Source organism: Equus caballus, chromosome 14 (assembly GCF_041296265.1).
Source record: "Equus caballus isolate H_3958 breed thoroughbred chromosome 14, TB-T2T, whole genome shotgun sequence".
NCBI classification, from domain to species: Eukaryota; Metazoa; Chordata; class Mammalia; order Perissodactyla; family Equidae; genus Equus; species Equus caballus.
Genome location: NC_091697.1, coordinates 62,928,091 through 62,955,426, shown reverse-complemented (window position 1 = coordinate 62,955,426; position 27,336 = coordinate 62,928,091). Strand labels below are relative to the sequence as shown.

Genomic DNA, 27,336 nt, shown 5'->3' with positions numbered 1-27,336 from the left:
TTTTCTCTAGAGTTGTTATAAGGATTAAAGTAGTTAGTACATTAAAGCATTCAGAACAGTGGTGAAACTTATAAATATTAGCTCATTATAGTTGAGTGATTTTTATGAAGTGTATAAATACTAGCGATTATCAACCTGAGTGATGTCTAGGAACTGTGTAAATATTAGCTAGCATTATTTTTTGGTAATATCTGTGATTCAAATTCCTTTAACCGTCTTCCCTATTTTTTTTATTTCTAAAATTCTGGTCTAATTTTATGATTTTTTTTAAAGATTTTATTTTTTCCTTTTTCTCCCCAAAGCCCCCCGGTACATAGTTGTATATTCTTCATTGTGGGTCCTTCTAGTTGTGGCATGTGGGATGCCACCTCAGCGTGGTTTGAAGAGCAGTGCTGTGTCCGCGCCCAGGATTCGAACCAACGAAACACGGCCACCTGCAGCAGAGCACGCGAACTTAACCACTCGGCCACAGGGCCAGCCCCTAATTTTATGATTTTTAATAAGATTATGTAGGGTGGGGTTTTTTTCCTCCACTTAGACTCCACACTTTCTTGTTAAATTTATTTCTAAGTATTCTGTAATTTTTGAAAAATCCCATTTCAGTTTCTAATTGGGTATTTGTGGATTAAGAAAAACTTGCTTTTGAATATTTCCTTTATTATTTAATCTCACGACCAAACGTTTTAGTTAATTCTATTGTTATTTTTAGCAAACCCTAAAGTTATTTCATTGTCTACAAATAAAGATATTTGTCTCTTCTCTTCAATATATTTAATGATTATTTCATTTTCTTGAATTGTTGCATTAATTTAAACTGCTAAAACAATGTTGACAAACAGAAGTAAAAGTGGGAATTCCTGCCTTGTTACTAATTTTATTGGAAATGGCTTCAGTATAGTTTCATTTTTTTTGGTTTTTAGTGAACTTTTTCATGCTTTAGTTTTTTTTTTTATCTCTATTTTTATTAGGAACTTTTGTTAGTAGTATCTGTTTAATTTTATTAGAGGTTTTTTCATCTTTTGTTAATATAATTATGTATTTTTCTGTTAATTTTTTGATGTTAGGAATTATTGACACCTTTAGTACATGGTTTTTATGACATGTAATTGGGCTACGCAGAAAGCTTTTGTGACCTCCATCCTGGCGTATGGTTGTATTTTGGGTAGATGAAGTTGTTAGATGAGCTCTGGATCCATGGCAATAACATCTTATTATAGATGAATCAGGAAAGGAGAGTCAGGAGACCAAGCAGAATCCTAAATAATAGTTTTGTGTAATATTTTAGGGCGCTGAAAATTTAAATATAAATTGTTTACTTGCCCTCCAGGGATTTAAGCCTCAAATTCGAGACGACGTGAAAACAACAAACATGTAAGGCAAGCCATGCTCATCTTAGAAAAGGAATAACAGCTAATTTTCAGGTGAATTTTAGATTTGAGGCAAAGAAGGCAAAAAGCCAGAGAAAGAGAAGGAAAGTGAAGAAGGAACTTGCTTCTTGAGTTGTTGTTCTTATAACTATTGCTTTTCTGATAAACTGATGGCATGATTCCTGTTTTCAGTTGTGCTATCCCCAGCTGGGTTCCAGAGTTAAGACATATACACACACACAATGACAACAAGCACATTATTATTACGAAAGGGAAAAAATGATGGCTTTGGGGCAATTTGTGGCAGGGGGTGTGGGGAAAGCAGCCTCGGGGGCCTGGGGTCTCACCATTGCCCTGTTCTGAGAAGTCAGCGTAACTTGATCACTGAGGTTAGGCCAGAGGGCTGCTGCCTGGAGGAGCAGGTACCACCACAGGCAGCTGCCGGCAAAGCATTCCCAGGATGTGGGGATGGCCCTCCCAGCCAGAGAGAAAACAGAACAAACAAAACAGGCACCTTGGAGGCAGGCAGAGCAACTCATGGGCTGCCCAAAGAATAGGCTTTGAGGTTTGTGGAAAGGCTGAGAGGACATTGTGGTGAGGAAATGTAATGTGGCACAGCCAAGCAAGAGTAAAGAGAGAATGGTTTCCAGATCCTCACAAAAATTCTTCTGAAAGGGTTAAAAGAGTGTTCTTAATGCTAATGGGTTGTCGTGGAATCACTCAGGCCATTGGTGGCCTAGCTCGAGTCCATGCACCTGATTGGTGCTAACACCAAAGTTAACACCGTAAGTGTTAGCTGGATGGGGAAATCTGTGAATCAATTGTGGATTCTGTTCAGGTGAAGCCCAGCACTATCCAGCCACACCTGGGTTCCGTGTTCCCCTGAAAGTGAAGAAGAATGGGAGTGAAAGGACGTAAAGTCAGAAATTGTAGACAGGAACTGGGGGGATGTGGCCTTGGTCTTCAGTTGAGGAACCCTTTCCTGTATCCAGGACTGTAGAAGAGTTGGCTCTTTCCCAGCACTTTTTATATTTCCCCCAGAGCAGCAGTTCCAGATGTTAGAGAGGCAGGCAGCTGATCCATCGATTCCAGGTTGAATGAGGAATGTGACTCTTTCACACTAAATCATGGTTTGGCCCAATTATTCCAGTCCCTCTAGGGAGGGACATGCTCAAAAGGACAAGGCAAAAAGAGGGAACTGCCACCCCTTATACACTAACTCACTTCTTTTTCCATAAGTTCTCAATGAGATTTAATTTAATAATTGAAATAGTATTAAAACAAGCCTGTAACCCTCATTGGTTTGAGAATTAGTGTCATTCAGGGTTTATCTCTACTTAATGCTTGCCCATTTTCCCCAGTTCCAGGGCATTACTCAAAAAAAAAAAAAAAAAAAAAATAGAAACTCCAAATTTCCATATTTCTACTGTGGCCAGTATTTCTTGCTATGTCTTTATCTGCCTTCTCTCTTAAGAAAACGTATTTCCTTTTTTACTGATTCTTAAGATAGCTTTTCTTGTTCCATCTGGGACTATAAAAGCAACATTAAGGGCATAAAGTTCATTGGGAAATGATGTTTATTTTGGATAAAGAGGCCAAAAGGGAGATAAGACTGATTAACAAAGACTTTTAATTCAGCAAATCAGGAAATTTTAAGCTACTTGGTGATTGTGTTTTTATTTTCAAGATGGAAAATGTCTCCTTCTAGAAAGGTATCCTACCATTTTGGCTTGGTAGATGGAAATAGACGTAACTATTGCTAACAGGATTCTCTTACAAGTGCAATATTGACAAAAAAGAAAGTGGGAATGTGAACCAACCTTTACATAATGGCTACTTTACTAAGTAAAATTCAAATGGCTTTTTGCCATTTGTAATACAAACTGGTAGTATGTTTAATTATAGGTTAGAAAGGTAAATATGGGTCAGAACCAGCTATTATGGATTTTGTTTTCCCAAAGAAAAGGAAGTCTTTGCCAAGATAGGATAAAATATGCACACTGGTTCCCTGTCATTTGGTAGCAGACGCTTTTCCAGGCTTCCCATTTCTAGACTGTTCACCCACTTTTAGAGCTGTGCTTTTTACTAAGTTAAAATCATAGAGCCCAAAGCTTAACATTTGGGGCCATTTTAGTGATATTATTTTACCTTGTTTATCTTTTTCTTTTTGGTACTGACTTGCAAGGAAATCTGGATAGACAGGTTGTAAAGTGTCTTGCCAGCCTTTAGCAGAGCCACAATGAGGCCAGATTTATTGTACTTCAGCATTTCTTTCTCTAAAGTCTACATCTTTAAGGAATAAACTAAGTGACTTGGCTTATTAAAGCTTCTTGCAAGTTAAAAATAGAGTACCTTTTAAAAATACTGCGGTCTAAAAATAAGTATACTCATGTGTAGCTTTAAAGCACACATCTGATTTTATGCTAAATGTGAGTTCAGTTACTCCAGAACTTTTCTAATGGTTTGTTGAGCAATTGATTTGAAGACTCTGCCTATTAGCAAACACACCTAAAGATGTGAAACCAAATTTGCAAGAGGCTCTTTTCCTTGTCTCTATCACATTCATACACTAGAGCCAGAGTTAACCAGAAAAGTTATCAAAGGATTCTCAAGATGTGTCCTCTACACCTAAACAGAATCCCGCCCAGCCCTAGTATTGTTAGTAGCCACACCCTGTCATTAAAGATATGCAAAGCCTTGTGGCAAATAATTGCTTTTCAGTCCCTTTGCTGTTGCTTTCAAATATGCTTGAATTTGTTCTCATGCACTTGCTGCTTGCATTATACCGATCTGAAAAATGCAACGCTGACCTACATTTTTGACTCTGGGTCTAGCATGACTTGAGAGCCACATGGGAAGTGCCTGTTGAGACTCACAAAATGCTCTACTTGTGGTGAGCGCGCGGCTAGAGGAGACCCTGTCTCCGTCTCCCTTGGCAGAAAGCACTCCTTCTGCTGCAGAAAGCCCCATTAAGTCACCTTGCCTGGTCGAGAAGAAACTTGGCTGGATGGAGAGCAAGTCATGCCTTCCATGAAGTGATGATAATTTTCTCTTCCCTATCACAATTCCCTCCAGCAACTCAGCTTCCCACCTGATCCAATTCACCCAGAGCGTGTCCTTCCTCTGGGACTGAGCTCTAATGTCATTTCTTAAAAGACAATAAAGTGAGGGCTGGCCCCGTGGCTGAGTGGTTAAGTTCACACGCTCCGCTGCAGGCGGCCCAGTGTTTCGTTGGTTCGAATCCTGGGCGCGGACATGGCACTGCTCATCAAGCCACGCTGAGGCGGCGTCCCACATGTCCCAACTAGAAGGACCCACAACTCAGAATATACAACTATGTACTGGGGGGCTTTGGGGAGAAAAAGGAAAAAAATAAAATCTTTAAAAAAAAAAAAAAGACAATAAAGTGAATTTTTGCGGACTGATATTCTTTCCTTGCCATTTGGCATCCCTTCTTCTCAACAGAGGACGATATCCCACTTCACAAAAATTTTGCGTTAGAGAACTCCAAGCCTTCCTACAACCCGCTGGCAGGAGCTCCCCAGGTTGGAATCGAGGACACCTAATTTCAATCGCTCAGACATCCCTAAATCTAAGGAGGAGTTTTTTTATTCGTTACATAACTTTCTAAATGGGGAGCAATGATTACCATTCACCTTTGAAAAGAGCAGACGCATGGCTGAGATTAAAAATTAATGTCAATATGAAATCCAAGAGAATTAAAATTTAGTTTCAAATTTGCTACATACTTTTTCTCTTTGGAACAGGGAAAGAATATTTTTAAATTTCTCAATGATGGGCTGGAACTAACATTTGGACAATTTCTTTTCTCCCTTTCCTGATATCTACTAAAATGCTACATATGCTATTGGCAAGCACTGGGTATAAAACATGCTCCATGTCTCAAGCTTATACTTTTATTTTGCTTTTGTTTTTATTTCTTTTACAGGTCGTATTGTTGTTACTACTAGCTGTAGCCAGTGTAATTCATCTTAATACTTTTCATGCCTCTGAAGGGATAATCACTAAATAAATATCAAATCCAAAAAGCAGTTTCAATTTATACATAACAAAGCCTATTTGAATTGACTATTTCTTTTCACATGGTACTAACTCATCCATCTTCCACTCCCACCTCCTGCTTGATAGATGCCAGGACGAGTGTCCTGTTGGCACATACGGAGTTCGCTGTGCTGAGACCTGCCAGTGTGTCAATGGAGGGAAATGTTACCATGTGAGTGGCTCGTGCCTCTGTGAAGCAGGCTTTGCTGGTGAGCACTGCGAGGCGCGCCTGTGTCCAGAAGGGCTCTACGGCATCAAATGTGACAAGCGGTGCCCCTGCCACCTGGACAACACTCAGAGGTGAGGGTCGGCTGCCCTTGGAAGGAGGTGTCCTCTTAAAGTTTTAACCATCATGTCCCCTATTGGAAGCAGGGATTGTCAGACCTCGCCCCAAGACCATTCCTGCCTCTGGGTCATCCTGGGTAGGAACCACTAGGTAAACGCAAGACTTTTTCACTTGATGGGCGATGATTCAAGTCAGGAGTGCTAAAATTATTAGATGGTCATGGGTGGATATTAGATCCTATTCGCTACTACTGGCCACTGGCAAAAATTATGTTTGCTGAGGTTAGTAGAACGCTTCCCTAAGAAAGGGATTCTCTGACATTCCCTTAGAAGCGAAGTTGCAATGAGAGACGGGTTAAGTCCAGTTTAGTATGTAAAAATATCACAAAATGATTCTCACTGCAACATCTTTTACTTGACAGCACATCTGTGTAGAGAGGAAGTATACTGGTGGAAGTTTTGTGAAAGTGCTTCACATGTGGCTGTCACATGTGAAATATGTTTTCAGAGTGGATTACTCTGCATAGAACTCACCAGGGTCTTTTAGCTCAAAAATCTCACAAAGAATTTAAGAACAGGAAACCATGATCCCACCCACCCTAGTATACCTTGTCTGCCTCTGAAAATATCTTTCCACCCCCTTTTTTCCTTTCCCTCCCCCAAGGACCAGATAAATATCACTTCGAATTCTGGGCTTCATTTGCAAACTGCTGGAAAAGTAGAATCTCACAAAAACGTCGTGCACTATATAGCAGCTCAGATGTTACGAGAATTACTTTTATTTGCATTCAGCACAGCTGTTATTTCATTTATGCCTCTGAAAGATAACTTGTGGCCATGTCAAATCTCAAATGTGCAAAAGTTAAAAGTAAACAGAAGCCTGTGGTTGGTCTCTTCTTTAAACCATTGTTAACGGGGAACAGAACAATGGGCTTTGCAATGTGTGTGTGTGTGTATGTGTGCGTGTGTGCACGTGCTGGAATACATTTTGGTGGGACATATGAAAGAAATGGATTCTTAATATGTCTCAAGCAACTTTGTAAGCTGTTTTAGTCAACTTTTGGTCTTCTTCATTGCAAAATATTGCCACTCTTTACATGACAAGGTTAAATAAGCATCTGGGGAGTAAAACTGAATAATCTCTGCAGGATTTTGTTTGTTTTTCAACTCTCCAATGTTTAAGGAGTTGGCAGGAATGGGGACAAGTCACGAGTTTGGCCCTTCCTGCCATATAAGGCTTGTCCCAGCAAATGGTAAGCCGCGTGTAGTGGTAATTATGAACTTTCTAATACCACTGTGCTGTTTCATTTGGTGTAGACACATCCTGAAATCAAGTAGATTAATAAGGTTATACAAAGGAGCTCTGTTATGAGAAGAACTGGAGAAGCAGAGAAAATATTGGTTTTGTTAGAATTGGGGACCATGTTAATAGTGGCAAGGTGCAAGTGGACAGTTATTTGAGTGACATCAATACTGCGATAATTTTGACATAGGTCATGTGTACTTAAGTATGTATGCTTTAACAGAGAAGTACATGAAATTATTTGACAATCACGTAGATCAAAGAAACACAGAATCTATCTAATAATGTATGTCAAATAATCAGAAGATTAAAAAACAGTTAGCCTAAGTACTTCCCTAAATAATGAAAGCTGTTTTAAAAAGTTAGCTTTTACAAATTTCTGTTGAAACCAATTGAATGTTGATTATATGACTGTCTCGCTGAATTCACAGTTGGAGCCATCCATTTGATTCTTATATCTTGAACTTCCATGTAAAATTGTTGGAAACACACGTTTCCTTTGAACTAAAAGACATAGAATGTTTGTATGAATTGAAAGTCTAGCTCATTCATTTTACCATTTAATCAAGCAAATGCAGCTTGCTATGACATAATTTATGATGTGTATTTATCCTAAAACCTTTATTATTAAAGAGATAACTAATGCAATGTAAACTAATAGGTAAATTGTGAGTTCTATGGATGTACATAATATCGACATATATTGCAGACATATATTTGGGTAGAGGTTTGTATTAGTTAGCTTTTGCTGTATAAAAAGAAAAAACTACCCCAAACTTAGTGGTATAAAACAGTAATTGTTTATTAGCTGAAGATATTTTGCTTTACTGTTTGGCCTGGGCTCAGCTTGGTGGTTCTTTTGCTGGTCTCCCTGTGTTCAGTTGGCAGATCAACTAGAGGCTGGCTGGTCTTAGAATTCCTCACTCACATGTCTAGCATTTGGCTGGATGATAGAGGAAACTGAGCTATACATGTCTCCAGTGTCTAGCAGGTTAACCTGGGCTTCTCTACATGGTGATTGGTTTCCAAATGCAGCAAGAGTCCCGGTGAGCTCCAACATGCAAACACTCTTCAAACCTTTGGTTATGTTGTGTTTGCTAATGTCTCTTTAGACAAAGCAGGTCACATAACCAAGTCTAGATTCGCACTCCACTTTTTGATGGGATGAGTTGCAAAGAATTTGTAGCCATTTTTATTTTGCAATCTATCATAGGGTCAAAATGAATTCAAATATATTTATAAATGATATTAGTATTTTAAAAACAGTGCTATTATAGAGTCTAAAGATGCTCTTTAGTCCACTGTGACCTGGACTTTTCAACTGAAAACTAACTTTTATGGCGGAAATAATTTTGAATGGTAAAATAAAATTCAAGATTTAGTAAGATTCCACATGGGATATGTATATTAGCTCTTGTTATTAAGGACATTTAATAGCTGTGGGCAATCAGGATGTGTCTATTTGCAAATGCCACCTAATTGTCATTACATCTGAGCATTAATAACGTCTAAGGATATGAATGAAGGGAAATTCAATGACTCATTCTATTTTAGCCAATATTGTATTGGACTCTTGTAATGATTTAACTCTTAAATTGAAATATGTACTAGAATATTTATATCTGGTTGTATGTGCATAAAATAATAGATATTCTTATATGTGTATAATCCTATTTTCATATGTACAAAGCAAGCCTCTTTAGAAAGAAAACAGGTAGGAGTGTATTACCCTTCAAGCTCCAATCTGCTGCTCTAACATTGACACGTAAATCTCATTACCAATTAAGCTGCCTGCATGAGAACCCATCAGATGCCTCCAAAGTGCTCTGGCTTCCTCCATCTAATTACAAATTGCTGAATACTAATTTTGGTGTCAATCAATCTGAGAACCAGTGTGCTGCACTAATTCTCACTAGGGGGCATTGAATATCAATCTCTCTGTCTGCCTCTAGCTTAGTTCAATTCCCTGTCCCCAAATTGTCTGTTTTGTTTAACATTTATGTCTACACCACGAATATTACTTTCTACTTTTTAATGTAAAGTAATATTTTCTACTAAAAGATGTCCTTTTTTTAATAGTATGTTAAGATAAGGTAAACTACTTTACCCAATCCAACACTTGAAATATTTCTCTTCCTTTTCTCAAATGTAGGGCCTTCCTGAAGTAAATTTAAATTTGTCCTTGCTTTTTGCACAATACAGGCTTTTATTGGTCCTGCTAACCCTTTTATTTGTGCTAAATCCTAAATTTTAGCAATTGTTTTTATCTAGCCCTCCTAGCAAGCTGCTATCAAACTTCATTTTTCTTTAGTGTAAAAACAAATAAATAAATCTAGGTTCAAGTTTGATTCTACCACTACCCGTGTGAGATGTCGAATAAATTACTTATTCTTTCTACGTCTCTGTTCCCTCATTTATGAAATGGGATCACCCCTGATGCTGAGCATGGCTGTAAGGGTTAAGTGAAATAAAGCACACGGATTGCTTAGCATGGTGTTAGCACACGTTCAGTGCTCAGGAAATGCTAGCTGCTGATCTGTGCATTCACTTGCCATATCATCATAAACGTCACATGAGTGTTCCCTGCAATTAAGGGTGATTCCCTTTAAGCCATGACTTGGACATTTTAAAAATTAATTTCAGGGGGAAATGTTGCCTTTGTATGCAGTTATACAGATTATAATTTAACATCACTGGATGACTCTGAGATATCAGGGGGAAGCAAATTAATATGGGAAAGCAAGGTCCCTGATGTCAGACCCCACTGCACGTCAACTGTGAGGTTTTCACTTATTCACTCAGTCGCTATTTACTGTGGCCTCCCACGTGCCAGGGACAGGTAACAAAACACACTCAACTCTTGCCCTCATGGAGCTTGAAGTCTAGAGGGAAAGGAAGACTTTAAAGTATTGTAAAAATAGACATAAGATTATAGGTTGTGATAAGTGAGATGAGGAGAGAGAGCAGGGTGCTATGAAAGAGAGTAATAGGTGAGACCTAATTTAAATGTGAGAGGTCTGCGAAGGCCCCTCTAAGGAAGATATTTAAGCTGAGACTGGCAGGCTAAGATGGAGATAGCTAGGTAAAGAGTGGAGAAGCAGCATTCTAGGCGTGTGGAATAGGCCATGTGAAGCCATCGGTAGAAAAAGCTCAATGCTTTGACAAACTGAAAGAACTCCATTGCACTTGAGCAGAGTAAAAAGAGAGAATGTTGATGAAAGAAGCGGTTGGAAAGCAGGCAGTGGCCAGATGATGAGGGCAAGTGGGCTGCAGTGAGGGTGAGCATATATCTGGTGTTACAGGGACTGTTTAGTTTAGGCCTATTGTCCTAGTATAATTATTAGTAACTCCCTCTCCACTCTTAAAAATGTCCTAGTTTAGACAATAAGTTATATCATCTCTCTACCTAGATTAAACCGTATGGATTTTATTCTAAAGTCTTTGAAGAGTTTTAAGAAGAATGATAAGATCTACTTTTAGATGATGACACATGAGTGAATGCAGGGAGAAAAGTTAGAAAGCTATTCAGGAGCTTAGGAGATAGGTGACATTGGCTTGGAGTAGGGTGGTGACAATGAAAATGAAGAGATGTGGATTGATTCAGGACACATTTTGGAGTTAGGATTGTTAGGTCCTAGTGATGAAGTGGAGATGAGGGAGGAGTTAACAAGAATAACTCTGAAGTTTCTAGTTTAGACAACTGAGTCGCTGGTGGTGCCGTTACTTCAGTGGGACAATTGAGAGCCAACGGTGAGTGAGGAATGAAGAAAGGGAAGAACAAGGGGTCCATTTTTGGCATGTGAAGTTTGAGATGCCGTGGAGATGCTAGGTGTCTGCCCAAGGATAAACAGATAAGTAGATCAAGTAGATCTAAGTAGATCTAAGACTCAAACCCTTGTCTTCTGAACCCAAACCTTCTATACCCAATAAACCATCTTAAATGTAGAGTTGTGCTTGGATATTTCTTCCTGCCATGTTTCCTGAGTAATGCTTGTGACCAATGCCAAGGCCTTTGCTTGTGGGCACTTAGTTGCAGCAGAGGCCTACGAGTATGTTTAAATAAATTTGTGAAAACGAGTAACAAACTGTCCACCCATAGGCTTTTTCTTTAAAGAAAAAAAAAATGGTAGAAAATGAGATTATGGGGTGTGGTTGAGACCCTCAATTGACAGACCAGGACATCAGGCCCAGGGGGGTTATATGCATTCACTAAGGTTAACTAGACAGTGAGAAAGCTGGACTTATCTCCTCAGTCTTCATCCTCCCAGGTCACTGTTCTTTCAAGAGTAGAAAATCTATAAGCGGTCTTCTGATGAGAGATCATTTAGCAAACGTCTTATGCGACAGTAGATTTTATTGTTGGCTGTACTAAGGGGAGGCTTTTGTCTCCATCAGGGGAGGAAGTCCATCTTTAACAGTCTTCCAAATGTGAGCAGAGCTAGTTTGAGTATTAAGATTTTCCTTTGGTGAGAAGCACATGTGTTTTGAGGGCCACAGAGTGCCCTATTGTGTCAACTGCACTAACGCGTGCAGCTTAGCACAGCTGATGTGTCCATTTGCCATGGAGCGACAGCTGGCTGCCTGGCCATCAATGCGGCTGCTGTTTCAGGTAGAGACAGCTGCTCCACCACCAGGTATGGGGAGCTGAAAGGAACAGGCTGAAAAGGTCACTGCTTTTGAAGTTCCTTAGATATCACCCTGGTTGATTGATTTGGTATTTTCATTGGATGGAGTTCTTTAGATCTTCTCTTCTAGTTGATCTCTTATTGAATTAGTGCTTTCAATTTATGAAAATTGAAATGAGCTTCGGACAAAAGGACACAGTTGTAATAATCATCCTGCTAGAACATGATGCTGATTTCATGCAACATTTCTGTAGTACCAATCAGGTTTGGGCCAATTAATTAAATCATGCCAAGCCTGGGAATGGAGTTTGGGTGATCGTGCATGGAATTGCCCACACTTTTAGTGATCATGGCTAAAGCAACATTTGCACGGGCCTTGGGTGTCATGTTTACCCGAGAATGACTTGCTCCTTTCATCCACGTCTCTCAGCTGTCACCCCATGTCTGGAGAGTGTGCCTGCAAGCCGGGCTGGTCGGGACTCTACTGTAATGAGACGTGTTCTCCTGGATTCTATGGAGAAGCTTGCCAACAGATCTGCAGCTGCCAAAACGGGGCTGACTGTGACAGTGTGACTGGAAAGTGCACCTGTGCCCCAGGATTCAAAGTGAGTGGCTTGGGCTCTGGAAGAAGGAGACGAGAGGTACAATGGGGAGCATATTGATACCACGATTTATATGACCTTTTCTGAAGTACAAATGTGCTAAAATCAGTCACTTTGTTAACAGAGAATAAAGAGAAAAGTCATAATGAGAGATGTGAGTAATTACCTTAGAGTGATGACTTGGAAAGCTGGCAAAACTATAAATGTGGCATTAATATTTATTTAATTAATATATGTCATGAATATGATGTATTTCTTACATAATTATTTTACTGTGTTTTATAGGCAACAAAAAAATTACTGTTCCAAGTAGGAAATGTATTATTGTCAACAATTTTTGTTTTAATTCCATGCAATTTGAAGGCACATAATATATCAAGTTAGCGTTTATTATGTATTTACATTCGATGGTTAGTAGTAAGTAAGTTTTTCGGCCCCTTTGAGAATGTACACCTTGCAGATATGCCTGTAAGCCAATAGAGCAGAATTTAGCCTAGTTTCTAGGATTTCTCAGCTACAGTTAGGAATCTTTGTTTTAAAGGAAGATGGGTTGTTCTTGAGTTATTTTCTTCCGTTTTAAAGAGGAGCACATTAAACTATGAAGAATGTTGATGACTATTCCAGAGCACATAATGTAGAGCGAATGGGTCCTAAAGTCCCCGAGCTGAGAGGGTCTTTACTGGGTTTTCTAACCTGTGTTACAGTTCTTTGGTCAAGCCCTTGAATTAGCCTTGTCTTCAGAGTCTTCTGTTTTTAGAGACGGTGACCTCCAGGCACCTTTGGTAACTGACTTCTATGTTTAATGCTCACTGTCAGATAATGAATTGAATCACGCTTCTGGCTGAGTGTGTGTTCTGTTCTTTGCTTCATTCACTAATCATATTACATATTGTACAAGGAAGTCTATGAAGCATTGCAATTTAATGTATCGTTCATATTTATGTTTATTTATTGACTAATTTTAGAGCTATAGTTTATTGTTATGTATCTGCTTGTCTGAACAAGGACAAAGGGTTTTGTATTTGCTGCAAAGGAAACCTAATGAAGGCAGCAGGCTTTTTGGGTCTTTTTCAATCCTGTATCCTAGCAGGTAGCTAGCAGCTAGCATTGCCCTTGAATCTCTAAGATTTGTAGAGTGGTGACGTTATAGCAACTTTTTAAAATAGAGGGTGTTAAAATTAGAGAGGGAGTATAATTAGCATTGCCAAGATAGATTTTTGTTTGTTTGTGTTGGCCTTATTTCAGTTGGTAAAATTGCACATATTTCCCTATTTGTGCCTGTCTAGGGAATTGACTGCTCTACCCCTTGCCCTCTGGGGACCTATGGGATAAACTGTTCCTCTCTCTGCGGCTGTAAAAACGATGCTGTCTGCTCTCCTGTGGACGGGTCTTGTACTTGCAAGGCCGGTAAGTGGTTGAATGAGTCTTTTATCTGATCCTGGTCCTATTATCTCCTAAAGTCACAGGAAAGAAACCTTGACTGGGCTTCTAGCTCTAACTGAGCCAAAATTCAGTGCCTGAACTCAGCAAGCCCTCACCCAGGGTGAGCTCTCCTGCTCTTGCGAGTACAAGGGAGAGGCTCACATGAGGTGAGCTCTGAAGCTGATGCCAGCTCCAAAAGTCTGTGAGTCTCTGTGCTTTAGGGAGGAGTAAGCAGGCAGACATGTGTCCGTGCTCCTAAATTGGCCTAAGGTCATGACAAGAGCTGCAGCCAAGCACCAATTTTATGTGAGGGCCAGAATGCATTTATTTGTTGTTGCTGCTGCAGCCAGGACTCTGGCTACCACTGTTCATGGTTAACGGAGTCCTGCTTTAAAGACAGGATTGTTCTGTCAAACGCAAACCTTCCTTCTCTCTCCCATATAAATATTTCACTTTCCCAACCTGAACAAAACTCAGCATTCCAAAGTGTCCATCACTATACATTCAAGGTGCCCCCATTCCAAAGCTCTTCCTCTAGTAGCCCAGTAGTGCCTCTCAGTGTTGGCATCCTTGTCCATCACACGGCACACACGGATGTTTGGGTGCTTCTATTCATTTCTGATGGAGGCTTTACATGAAAGAGCCAGTGCTGTGTGTTCTGGGGCTGGGGACACTGCTGTGCATCTCCAAGATGTTTCTAAAGGGAAAGGTGGCTGGGAAAGGCTCGGCAAACTGCCTGCGGCCTTTGTTTCCTCACATGCTCTGGTGTTCTTGTCATGGCAGGCTGGCACGGGGTGGTCTGCTCCATCAGCTGTCCCAGTGGCACATGGGGCTTTGGCTGTAACTTAACATGCCAGTGCCTCAACGGTGGAGCCTGCAACACCCTGGATGGGACCTGCACGTGTGCACCTGGATGGCACGGGGAGAAATGTGAACTTCCCTGCCAGGTACGACCGAACCACTGCCCCAACTGGGAAGATCTGGGAGGAGCTGATGCCAGAGGGTTAGCTTATTTTTGCAGTTTTCCTGATTTAAAGTGTTTGAGTGTGAACCAAACCTCAGTAACTATTAGAAGAATTGGGGTGCTTGAACTCAAATCCGATATAGGATTGGAAATGGGGTAGATGTGGAAATTGTTTAGGTAGCTTTGTGAGAATCACTTCCTTCTTTTCCTTCATCTCTACCCCCACATCCCTCATTGCCTCCTCTATTTTCTTTGTTCTCATCCACCCATCTCTTTGTGGCAGCCAGTCAACAGCATTTGTCAAACACCCAGTGTATGCCTGTCAACTCTCCAAATATTGTGTTTCCATTATAATGGAAATCCTCCAGCCTTTGGGGTGGAGAGTGGCAGGGAATTGAAAGGGGGTGGGATGGTGTCATAGAAATGCTCATCAAGGGGGTGAAAGAAGCTTTGGAAACAGCCGGTCTTTTAATATAAATATCTCTAGAGTCACAAGAATCTCCAAAGATTTCCCTAGTTCTGTGCCGACTCCTTTCCCTTGACCTGCTTCGGAGATATTCGTCGTTATAAATCCCACACTGTGTCTCTCGCGGGCTGGCAGAGGGTGCAGAGGGGAAGTGCATTCTATAGTAACATGCGGATTTCTCTTTCTTCCTGAAGCTCTTGGCTGGTTTCTTTCCCTCTTTCCTTCACTCTTTCTTCCTATCACAATTCTTTTCTCCTGAGCCATTAAGCATTCTCTCAGTGGTGCGTGTTCTCTGCCTCCAGGAGACCATCTAATGGCAAGATGACACTGTGACCCCCTGAACAGGGTCTTCCATGGAGGTTCTTTTCTCCCCAGGCTTCCCCTTCATTAAGTACAACCCATTTCCCAAGGCAGAGAGGATCTGCCCTGGGCTGGTCCGTGCCCTCCAAACCCCTAGGACAGAGTTAAATTAGTTTGCTGCCTCTCATCCACCAGTGAACAAATTATCAGTGCTCTGAGATGGGCGTGAAGATCCCCTTTCATTCCCAATGTGATTGTAGACCCAACAAAGCCTCTGGTACCATCCTGTCCTTTCTCTTATGTTAGATGCGTTAGGAAATCAGCAAAGACTGATGGTTTAGTGGCTCATATTGTAGCAAAGCTAATTCCTCTGCAACCCTATCAAACATTAGTGGGGCCTAAAAAATAGTTTATTTATTTTATTTTAATAAGTTCTAGACAAATGATTATGCCATCTAACACCCACTACCTGTTTTATGCTGGTTCTCAGGTTCCTCCCTCACGGTAATTGTGCACGTTGTGTTTTTCTTAGTACGTGGGTGGTGTGGGAGGTTTGTAGTGCCCTCCCTCAGTTCATCAGGATCTGGCATGGAAGAGCAGGGCTTGTAAATGCAGAGCTTTCCATTCCTTTCCCACAAACTAAGTGATCACGAGACCATGAAGAGTTTCTTCTGCACTGGACCACCAAAACTGATGTGCAAGTGAAAACGTTAAAGTCTGAGAGGAGATGAGTGAGGAGGGGGTGCCAACTCGTACTCCACGCTCTCTTAGGATCTTGAATCAGAACACTTCATGTTCTCTAGACTTTATCGAAAGGAGGCTATTAGTTAAGAAAAGTAACAAAAGACATTCATTTTTCCTTATAGTTCCACATATCCCACTGGCAACTTCTGGAAACAAACTTAATTCAATTAGAGCTATAATACTTTTTAAATTTTGAGCTTCTCTATGTGGATCAGGGTCCACCCTTTCCAGTAAAGAATAGGATGCCTTGTAGGGAATATTGGACTAATTTATAAAAATCTTTGGGAGCAAAAGAAAATATTTTTTTATGAGTTGTGGCTTACGATAAGATAAAAAAGATTCTTTTAATTGGCATATTTGCGTATACACATCTCAACATATTGGCATAGTTGGTTTCACCATTTGTATGTCCCAACCATTATGTCAGACATAAACTAAGGTTTGAGAGATTTTAAAACACTGACCTCCTGGAGCCTACATTTGGGGGATGAGAAGACATGGGAAGAGGTGATTGTGGTGCATGTTGCTGAGAAGTGTTTGGGAGAGGAAGGGGACGTATCTGAGATGGCTGACTGTGGCCCTTTTTGTCCCCCATCATGGGATTTCCCATGCCCTCATTGCTGTCTTCCACGCAGGATGGCACGTATGGGCTGAACTGTGCCGAGCGCTGCGACTGCAGCCATGCAGATGGCTGCCACCCCACCACGGGCCATTGCCGCTGCCTCCCCGGATGGTCAGGTGAGAGCCAAGGACCACTGCTTGAAATGGGAAATGTGCCAGTTTATGCCTAGTGCTCTTTACTATTTCAAAGAAACACACGGGTCAACTTTTCAAAAAAATGAAACTACAGTAGTCTCCAGTAAGGTGACACATTTTTACCCAAGAAATGCTACTGCTGGGTCTAATTGATGTGTAGTCCAGGAGTGGCTGTCTGTTCAACCAGCCCGGGTGGTTCTCTTCAACCTTCCTGTAAGGTCCAACCACCAGAATTCAGACCAGCGAGAGGGGAAAAATGTGAATTTTGTGAAGAATTTAGCAAGACCTTTGTGGTATTTTTGAGCATTGAGGAAAGAATGATTGAAGTAAGCCATAAGAATCTAATTAAGTTCACCTTACTGAGGCAAAAATATGAAATGTTAATGTTAATGTGGTTAATATGCAAATATTAAAATATTCTTTACTAGAAATAAAAAAGTTTTAAAACTTTATTTTTCTTATATTAATGTTAATGATATCATAATATGATTATCAGTTTTTCCAACCACAGGTGGAAGTTCCTTATTCATATGATTTCGTGGTTTCAGCCAGGAAGTTTATCAAACTAGCAGTGGTCTTAGAAGAAGAACAATGTTTTGGCTCGTGATGTACAGACTTGGGAGAGGCACCAAATGCCCAAGCAAATTGAGAGCTTCTTCTTTTTTTATACGCTAATCAAGCCTATCCTAAAAAGACAAAAACAGACAAAAAAATGGAATTTCAAAGACTTATTAAGAAAAATTACCAAAGAAAATGCAATATAAAAGTTGTTGAACATTAGGATGGATGAGAGGGATTATATTGATGACCGTTTCCAGTGAAAGTAAAATAAAATGTTTGATTGCTGATATGCCAATTTAGAGTGAAAACTTGTTAAACTAAAGACTAGATTAGAGATAAATAACTGAACTAAAACTTTCTTTTAAAATTATCTTCTCATTTGAAGTCATTTGTGAATGTGTGCGTGTATGTGTATTTATATATATTTATATATATGTGTGTATTTATATATATATAGTAATTGTAGATAAATATATTTGTGTGTGTATATACATATAGAGAGAGAAGAGAGGGAAATTTGAAAGACAGAACTATTTCCATATTGATCATTCAGTATCCTCGTAAACAGTTTTTAACTTGTCCTCTAAAGGAGAAATTGATAGTAACAAGCCAAGTATTCTCTTTAGTGATGGTTCATATTTTTAGAAGATGGATCTTTCAGAGGAGAATCTTATGTCTCCATACTAGAGATGTCACATTCAGGAAATCATGGAGTCAGAGTGATCTTACCTTTTAGAAAAAAATGCATACAAAGAAGACTCTAGGGAAATAATATTAAGTAATGCTTATTGAGAGCTTACTGCAGGCTCACAACAACTCTATGAGGTAGGAAATGTTATTTTCTCCTTTTTACAGATGAGGAAGCTGAGACCAAGAGAAGTTAAGTGTCTTGACCAAGGGTCCCAGAGTCAGTAAATGTGAGAAACAGGATTTGCAGCAATGCTCTCCCAGCACATAGCCAGCTCTCTTAATTGCTGCACCCAACTACCGTACACAGACTTATTCCAGGAAGTGCTGGGGGAGAGGGCAGTCATGCTGAGATTTATTTTCAGCATGGATGAAGACTTCTGAGAACTACATGGGAGGACCCTGGTGATGAGTGCTGATAACCAGTAATTTCTCTTTCTGTATATGAAATAGCTTTATTGAGATGTAATCGTATACCATAGAATTCACCTATTTAAAGCATAAAATTCACGGTTTTTGTATATTCAAAGAGTTGTACAACCATCACCACAGACAATTTTAGAAGATTTTCATCACCTCCTAAAGAAACCCCATTAGTACTCATTAGCAGTCATTCCCCATTTACCCCCAACTCACCAACCCTGTCTTCTCCCTTCTCCCCCTCCCGTAGGCAACCACTAATCTACTTTCTGTCTCTGTAGATTTGCCTATTCTGGACATTGTATCGATTCATACAATGTATGGTCTTTTGTGACTGGTTTCCTTCACTTAACATAGTGTTTTCAAGGTTCATCCATATTGGAGTATATATCAGTATGTCATTTCTTTTGACTGCCAAATAATATTCCCTTGTATGAATAGACCACATTTTATTATCCATTCATTAGTTGATAGAAATTTGGGTTGTTTCCACTTTTTGGCTGTTACTAATAATGCTGCTATGACCATTCTTGTACAAGTTTTTGTACGGATGTATACATGTTGGGTATATATTTACATGTTGGGTATATATATATTTAGGGGTGGAATTGCTAGGTCATAGGGTAATTTTTTAACCTTTTTAAGAATTAAAAAGAATTGCTAAACCGTTTTCCAAACTGGCTGCACTGTTTCATCTTCCCACCAGCAGTGTAGGAGGGTTCCAATTTTTCCATATCCATGCTATCATTTGTTATTATCTGCCTTTTTGATTATAGTTATTTCTGTTGGTGGGAAATGGTATCTCATTGTGTTTTCACTTTGCACTTCCCCAATGAGTAATGGTGTTGAACATCTTTTCATGTGCTTATTGGCCGTCTGTACAACTTCTTTGGAGAAATATCTATGCAGATACTTTGCTTTTTTGTGTGTGTGGAAGATTAGCCCTGAGCTAACCTCTGTGCCAGTCTTCCTCCACATTATATGTGAGTCACCACCACAGCATGGCCAAAGATTGGTATAGGTTTACCCCTGGGATCCAAACCCATGAACCCAGGCCGCTGAAGTAGAGCATGCTGAATTTAGCCACTACACCATGGGGCTGGCCTTTTTGTTTATTTTTTATTTTATTTTATTTTTTTGAGGAAGATTAGTCCTGAGCTAGCATCTGCAGCCAATACTCCTCTTTTTGCTGAGGAAGATTGGCCCTGAGCTAACATCTGTGCCCATCTTCCTCTATTTTATATATGGGATGCCTGCCACAGCATGGCTTGACAAGGAGTGCTGGGGTCCATGCCTGGCATCCAAACCAGTGAACCCGGGTCACTAAAGTGGAGCATGCGAACTTAACCACTACGCTACCAGGCTGGCCCCCTCCTTTGCTTATTTTTTAATGGAGATATTTGTCTTTTTATTATTGAGTTGTAATAATTCTTTTTATACTCTAGATATATGACCCTTATCAGATATACAACTTGCAAATATTTTGTCTCATTCTATGAGTTATTTTTTCACCTTTTGATGATGCCCTTTGCAGCAGAAACATTTTATAGTGATGAAGTCTAGTCTGTCTGTTTTTTCCTTTTGTTGCTTATGCTTTTGTCATCAAATCTAAGACACCATTGCTTAATCCAAGATCAGAAACATTTATGCCTATGTATCCTTTTAAAAGTTTTATAGTTTTCACTTTACATTTAGGTCTTTGATGCACTTTGAGTTCATTTTTATATGTGGCATAAAGTAAGTGTTCAACTTAATTCTTTTGCATGTGAATATCTAGGTGTCCCAGCACCATTTGTTGAAAAGGCTATTCTTTTCTCCATTGAATTGTCTTGACACCCTTGTTAAAAATCAATAGACCGTGAATGTGAGAGGGTTCATTTCTGGACTCTTATTTTTGTTCCATTGATAAATATGTCTATCCTTATGCCAGTACCATACTGTTTTGATTACTGTAACTGTGTAGGAAGTTCTAAAATTGGGAAGTGTGAGTCCTCCAACTTTGGTCTTCTTTTTTAAGATTTTATTGGCTGTTCTGGGTCTCTTGAATTTCCATATGAATTTTAGGGTCAGCATGTCAATTCCTTCAAAGAAACAAGGTAGGCATTTAATGATGATTGAATCTATAGATCAATGTGGGGAGTGTTGCCAACTTGACAATATTAATTCTTCAGATCCTCATCAGTAACCTCTTCAGTGATGTCTCTCCATCTTTTGAAATTTGTTGAGAGCATCTCTCACTTCTGACAGGAGTCAACTGAGACGAATTGCCATGTGCTTGATTCCTAGTATCTGAGAGCTGCCTTGAGAAACAGAGCAAGGCTGGTGTGACGGACTTTCTTTTCTGTCGATAGGAACTCCCCACGGACACAAGGACTTTCGAGCCCTCTAGTTTATCCTTCACTTGCAGAAACTGAGTTAACTCTGACTTCAGATATGAAATTTTACTTTTCCGTGTTTCTGTTTGGCTCTCAGTTGCTAAATGTTAAAACTACATCACACCAAGGATTAAACCAGATTTTGTGACTTCACAAGGGTTCTTGAAGTTCTCCAATGGAGTGACCAGTGCTCAGTTCTCAATGACCGCAGTGAAGCAAAATAACTTTTGTAATCCTCTGACAAATTCAGAACTTTCCTAACAGGCCGTATCGTTTGTTTTGACCAATACTCCACCAAATCTACTTTGTTCTTATGAATATAGAGGAAATACGAGGTGTTCCTGAGCACGCCAGTCACTGCTCAAGTATCCACCTGCTTTGATGATTTAGAACCAGCCTTTGAAAGACATACTCTAGTATACATGAGAAAAGAGGAGATATGATTTGGCTTGAAGCCAGCCAGAAAATATGTTAGTTGCATTCCACAGTCTGGGTCATGGGGTAAGACAAATTATCCCATCTGGCCTCAGACCTGTGGAACTCCTGCGGGAATGCAGTGGCTTTGTCACACAGCATAATCTTGTAATCCTCTGTCCATCTGTGACTGGTTTGCTTCTCCAAAGGGGAGGAAGCTTTGCAGCTTCATGTTGCTCCATCACTTGTCGCCCACTGTCTCCTTTCTTCAATGGTTCCAATGTCTAGTTTCTCTGAGTCTTCTGTGTGGGCCGTTGGTCTGCAAGTGTCTAAGGCTGCTGTGAGATGTTTTTTCAAAGAGGCCATCCCCAACACTCACACTACCTCATAAGGACCTTTCTCAAGGGAAAGAAAGCTTTGCTTTTCATTTAGATGACAGGTTTGGGCTGAAGAAAGAACCGAAGCCCAGGGAAGCAAGTGATTCTGTTTCCTTCCTCCCTGTTGCCGAGATTGCTCTAGGTGAAATGTCAAGTGTCTCAGGACAGGGTAGCAGTGTGTGGGGTAACAGTGAGGCTTTTGTGAAGAAATCAGTGAAATCTAACACAGGGACCTGAGCTCTTCCCCCGACCAAATCGAGGAGGTGGTGTAGAGGCACCCACAGTGCTCGGCCAAGGACACTGTGGGGAAAGGCTGAGCAGGTCCCCAGGTGTGGAGCCTGGGATAAAGGTCAGGAGAACCTTATCGCTCTTGACAGGAAACTGACACACCTGAACTGAGGCAGTCCTCTGCTAACGTGATACACCATGGAAGTAGGCTTGCTTTCTTACCATGGGCCTCATCCACCTCTCCTCGTTACTTCACCTTCTTTTCTAATGTCTGACTGTCTTTTTCTCTTAAAAGAACTGAGACTGTTGTTTATTTCCTAATTGATAATCCCATTTTACCATAATAAAAAAATTCTTCAGAATGTACTACCATACAGATTAACCAACACTTAAGTTACATCTGATATCCCAGATGCTATGTCCAAAAGAAATGTACCATTTTTCCAAAGAAAAGACATGCACATTTATCATAGAAGTTATTTAAAACCTTAATTTGTTGACATTTTTAGCCAAAAGTCTACTTATCAGAAAGAGGCAGATTGCAGTAAAAAAAAAAAAAAATGGAGAAAAATGAAACACCTTCCAGGATATAGGCTGTGCCTGGGCTCCTTCTCCCACACCTCTGCTGAACACACACACACACACACACACACACACTGCTATAAAATGAGACTGGCTTTCAGAATCATTATTCTGAAATTCCAGACGTCAGTGAAATGTAATTAGTCGTGTGTGTGTGCATGTGCGTGTGTGTATTTCCAGAGTCCAGAGTGATATGCTTTATAAAGTATTTTCCAAACACAGTAGAAACATGCTGACTTGTCTGTCTTTCTTCTGCTCTGGCTTCAGGCAGCCAGAACACCTCTTCACTGGGTGTCACAGCTAATCAAGATTCCATTCCAGCTATGTGGGAACGCATGTGGGCTCCAGCCTGGTTCCCAGCCCTGGCTAAGATCACTGTCACCTGGGAACTCTTTGAACTTGTACGTTCCCAGTCCCCACCTCACACCTCCCGAATGAGAATCTGGAGGGTGGGTAAGGAGGATGGAGCCACTGCCAGCCCATAAAGCACCTTTTGTACAAATTTGGAAAAGGTTTGGAAATCCCTCAGGATGTACTTCTTGGCAAGTAGAGTGTGAGCTGGATTTCTGCCCTGACTTAGCGGTTTGGTCAGGGGCTCTTGTATAGTGTACAACCTGCACAACCTTACTTGGTGGCCTTGTCTGTCATTTCAAAACTTTCCCCAGTGGCCCATGCAGCGGCAGTTACCAATCTGTAGACTGGCCTCAGCTATGCCTTGCTACTGTTGTTATTGAAGAGGTGGGGGTCTGGGGGAGCATTTCGGTGACAGAAGCCTCATAGCCAGCGGCAAAAGACTAGAGTATGCAGTCATACCAGAAAAAAAAGTTAAATGCTAAATTGAGAGAAAAGAGATTAGGACACTAAATCAACCTCCAGTAGTCTTGGGAAAGAGAGAGGGACTAGCAAGCCATGGTATAATGGTCAGGAGGGGAAAGAAGGGTAGGAAGAGAGGCAGGGTGCTTGCCTGAGCCCAGCCAAGAAGGGGGCGTTGGGAGAAGGAGAACCCAGAGTCAAGTTTATGAGAAGAGGCAACTTCTCTTCTCTTCGCAGCAAGCAGACCTCGGCCTGCAGTCGTTCCAGCCTCTCTCCAGGACAGCCCCCCTTGCTAAATTTCCCCAAACACCAGGTTTGACCAGCTGAGTGAATGGCTGCTTCAGGTACTGATCTGTCCCAAAGTGATCTCTCCCATAGCTTAGTGAGGCCCGAATTGTTATAAGGGGAGACCCACCTTTCCTCGTCCAGTGACATGTAAGTGCAGCTTCAGTGCAAATGAGTTTTAATTATCGTGCATGCACCCAATCAGCCACAAGAGCAAATGACTCGTACACTGTCTGACCCTTTAGGGTACTAGGGAGCGGAGAGCATGTATGCACAGGCATATGTCTGTCTGGCAACAAGCTCTTGGGGGAAAGGAGTTATATAAAAGTAGAAGATGGGATCCTTGAAGTGAGGGTGGAGAGAGGGCTTGCTCTCCCCAAAGAAAGGCTGCAGAAAAAGCCGCAGCTTCCAGATCTCCCAATCTGACTAGCAGTCTGACCTGCTTGCTTTTATCTAGGTCTGGACTAAGGCAGGCCATGCTCTCTGCTGTTTTGTCTTGCTGCTGCAAAGGCAGACATCTCTGATTTATGTGACATCAAGATGTTTTTTCTAACTTGGTTACCTATATAAAGCAGACCCTTTTTAATGGGTCTTTAAAATTCATAGTTTCCATAGAAAGATTTAATTTAACAACCATTTGCTGAGTATCTCCAAGCTGTAGGCACCCATCATGCTTAAGTGCTGGGAACATGGAGATGAAGTGGCACCAGCTCCCGGCTGCAGAAGGAAGCTCTCATTCCCTCGTTCCCTCGTGGCAGACACTGTATGCGAGGTGGAGACACCAGGGAGTGACGACAGGATGCTGCCACTTTGTTGGCCGGAGGATTAGAAAAGCAGAAAAATCATTATGACTAAATGCTGTAATTCCTCTGTCTTATAATCAGCAAGCCCAATAATTATTAACAAATCTCTCTCTTTGTTCTAATATATGTTTAATAGCTTGTTGCTCAGGAAGACGGTGTTGATTCGAAATCATTTCCTTCATTCACTAACTCCCTAAATATTGCAATACTGGCATGAGGAATGTAAACAATTAAGCGAGACAAGAAGTTTGGGTTCTATCTCTGAGAGGGGAAATAATGACACCCCAGATGATTTATTTTCCGCATTCATGCAATCACAAATGCCTAGTGAATGTTGATTTCACATCGAGGCTGCTGGCAGACTGCATCAGGCATTAAATGCACGAACATTTCTTTAGAGCTGCTTAGCTGAAGTTTATCACGATCATTCAGCCATTGCCTAGCAACTTGTGAAGGCTATCAAAGAGCTCTTTGTCCTCGGTCCTGGCAAAAGCAGTCCCTCACAGATCTCCTTATCAGTGTCAGAGCATTTATCGGGGGAAAAAATGCTTCTATTGAACTGGAGATTCCTGCAAATTTAGAGATACCCCCTTCCTATTTTGTCCTGTCTTCCAAATGTTTTAGGAAGTTGTTTCCTGAAGTAACTTGTATTAAAGACTTTATCTGTACCTTGGCAAATATTCCAAAAGAATTTCCTCAAGATATCCCATGATTCTATTGCTTTATAGTCTGGGCTAACGTTAAAATCACAGACCTTAGCTCATGAAAGTATATCTTATTCTCCAAAATAAGCGAGGCGCGCCTTTCCAACCCCTTAGCTGAGAAGGCTCCCGATTTTAAGTACACAAAATAGAAATAGGTTGGACTTCCTGGTTTGAGTGCATTTCTCAGCACTTCTTCAGGGACGTAAAGAATGATACAGTGCTCGATTCAGTTGGAAAATTGTCCAAATATCATGTTGGAAAGAGGAACAGTACTTATTGACTCATTCAACACATACTTGCTTAGCACCTCACTGTGCTAGGCACTGTAGTGACCAAAAACAGCACCATCTCTCCCTCATCATAAATTACCCTGGGTGGAGTATGGAGGGGTGGATCTTTCGCTCGCATTCTCTCCTATGTTTCTCTGGACTTCGTCTTCCCCTGCATTCTCCTGCATTTCACTTGGGTAACCCAAAATAGCCACCTGATAGGTCTTTCTTCCAGGCTAATCATCATCAAACCATCATCTGCCCTCCCACAAAACACAAATTCAGTTATGCCGCTTTCCTATTTAATTGTCTCTTTGGTCCCTGTTAACACCAGGAGGAAGCTCACACTCCACAGCGTGGCGTTCTTAGCTCTTCTCCACGTGACCACTGCCTGGCCGCGCTGATACCTCTCCTCTTCCCAGCACCAGTTTCAGCTGTCTCTAACATTTGCGATGGGCCTCTGAGCCTTGCACCCACCATGCTGTTAGCCTAGAACCCCCTCCACCTTCACAAGCTACTTCCTTCCCTAACCTGATCCCCAGACAGAGTTGGGTGTGCCTGCTCTGGGGCCATTATCACTCTGGAGTTGGAGATCTGTCTTAGGGAACTTCTCGCCAGCAAGCCAGCAGCTGCCAGACCCCTTGAATGCTTACTGAGTTGAATCCTCTTTTCTGTCTTTGACAAACAAGGAAACAAAAAGATGTCTTGTAGGACCCCGGCAAAGTTGGCAAAGAGTAGTATGAGATCAATGGAAATAATTAAGGAATAAAACACACAAACACACACAGCCAAAAAAAAAAAAAATGGTTGAAGCAAACTTACAATTCCCTATCCTGGGGAAAGTTTCACTGCGGGGTTGGTCTGACAGGGAGGTCATGTCAGTAGCCATATACCTAGTGTGACCTAGAGAAGCACTTACCCGGTTACCCCCTCGGTGAGTCTCACTACCTGAAATTCCACAATTAGAGATTTATTTCTTAGACCCTTGTGTTCTCTTAAAATATTAATATTCTCTAGAGAAGGTAACACCTCAGCAATAATAAATGTATCTTCTCCTGTCCTGACTATAAGATGAAGGGCAGGATAACAGGAGGGCACAGAGGTCTGAAGGGGAGGAGAAGCAATAGAAGAAATGGTGCAGCAGGAGGAAAAAATAGCTTCATACTTTTCCCTGGAGCGGTCCCCTGATTGAAACATACTTTATGGTTGTCTTCAAATAGATTAGGCATTAATGTCTGCAAAATGATGACTTATTTTTAGTGATGATAGAGAAAAGGAAAAGGGCTTGAATTTGTAGGGAGAGTTGGTGATGGAATTTTTATAATTTACTTTCCAAGGAAAGACTTCATTGCAATCCTAAAATAAAAGTTATTTAAAAGTAGGGTTGGTTCTGTTGACATATGCTTATGTGATTGGAGACAGAAGATGTGACACACGGTCTCTAGAATTCCCTATTATTCTCTGGAAATGAGATGATAGGTAGAGCGTGTGAAACAAGCTTATGCAATGGAGCACCTTGCTTTACTGTGGGCCTTGTTACTTATATGAAAATTACCTCTGTAAAGTTGATTATGACTGATGGTTATGCTAACCAGCTGGACAAACTTATTAGGGAGGAGGAATCAGGTAGGAAATAAAGGATCACTTTATTCAGATTTGCCAATCTGCCTAGAGTCGTTTTTCTTAACATGCTCCAATTGAGAATGTGCTAAGTCATACATAAATCATGATCATCTATAATGTAAAAAAGCAGCACGTACTTTTGACCTAACGTGTACTCCATTCCATCTTGACTGCATTTATTAAGTGTAATATAAAGTAGAGATCTGGCAAGAAGCAGATAAACTAAATCACCCTAAATGGCTGCATCTCCTTCCTTCTCCAAGCTCCCACACCACAAAAAAGTGCCAAAAATCAGGATT

The 27,336-nt window shown here is 40.8% G+C and overlaps 1 protein-coding gene across 9 annotated transcripts in view; it reads left to right on the top strand.

Annotated features, from left to right (window-relative positions):
* The window catches only part of MEGF10 (multiple EGF like domains 10), a 163,751-nt gene that overhangs the window by 109,426 nt on the left and 26,989 nt on the right, over positions 1–27,336 (top strand). For all 9 annotated transcript variants that reach the window (XM_070233132.1, XM_023617776.2, XM_070233130.1 and 6 more), the window contains 5 exons: positions 5,517–5,729; positions 12,073–12,247; positions 13,531–13,651; positions 14,450–14,613; positions 16,776–16,878. In XM_070233132.1, the coding sequence (XP_070089233.1) occupies positions 5,517–5,729; positions 12,073–12,247; positions 13,531–13,651; positions 14,450–14,613; positions 16,776–16,878 (776 nt within the window). The remainder of the gene's footprint in view (positions 1–5,516; positions 5,730–12,072; positions 12,248–13,530; positions 13,652–14,449; positions 14,614–16,775; positions 16,879–27,336) is intronic.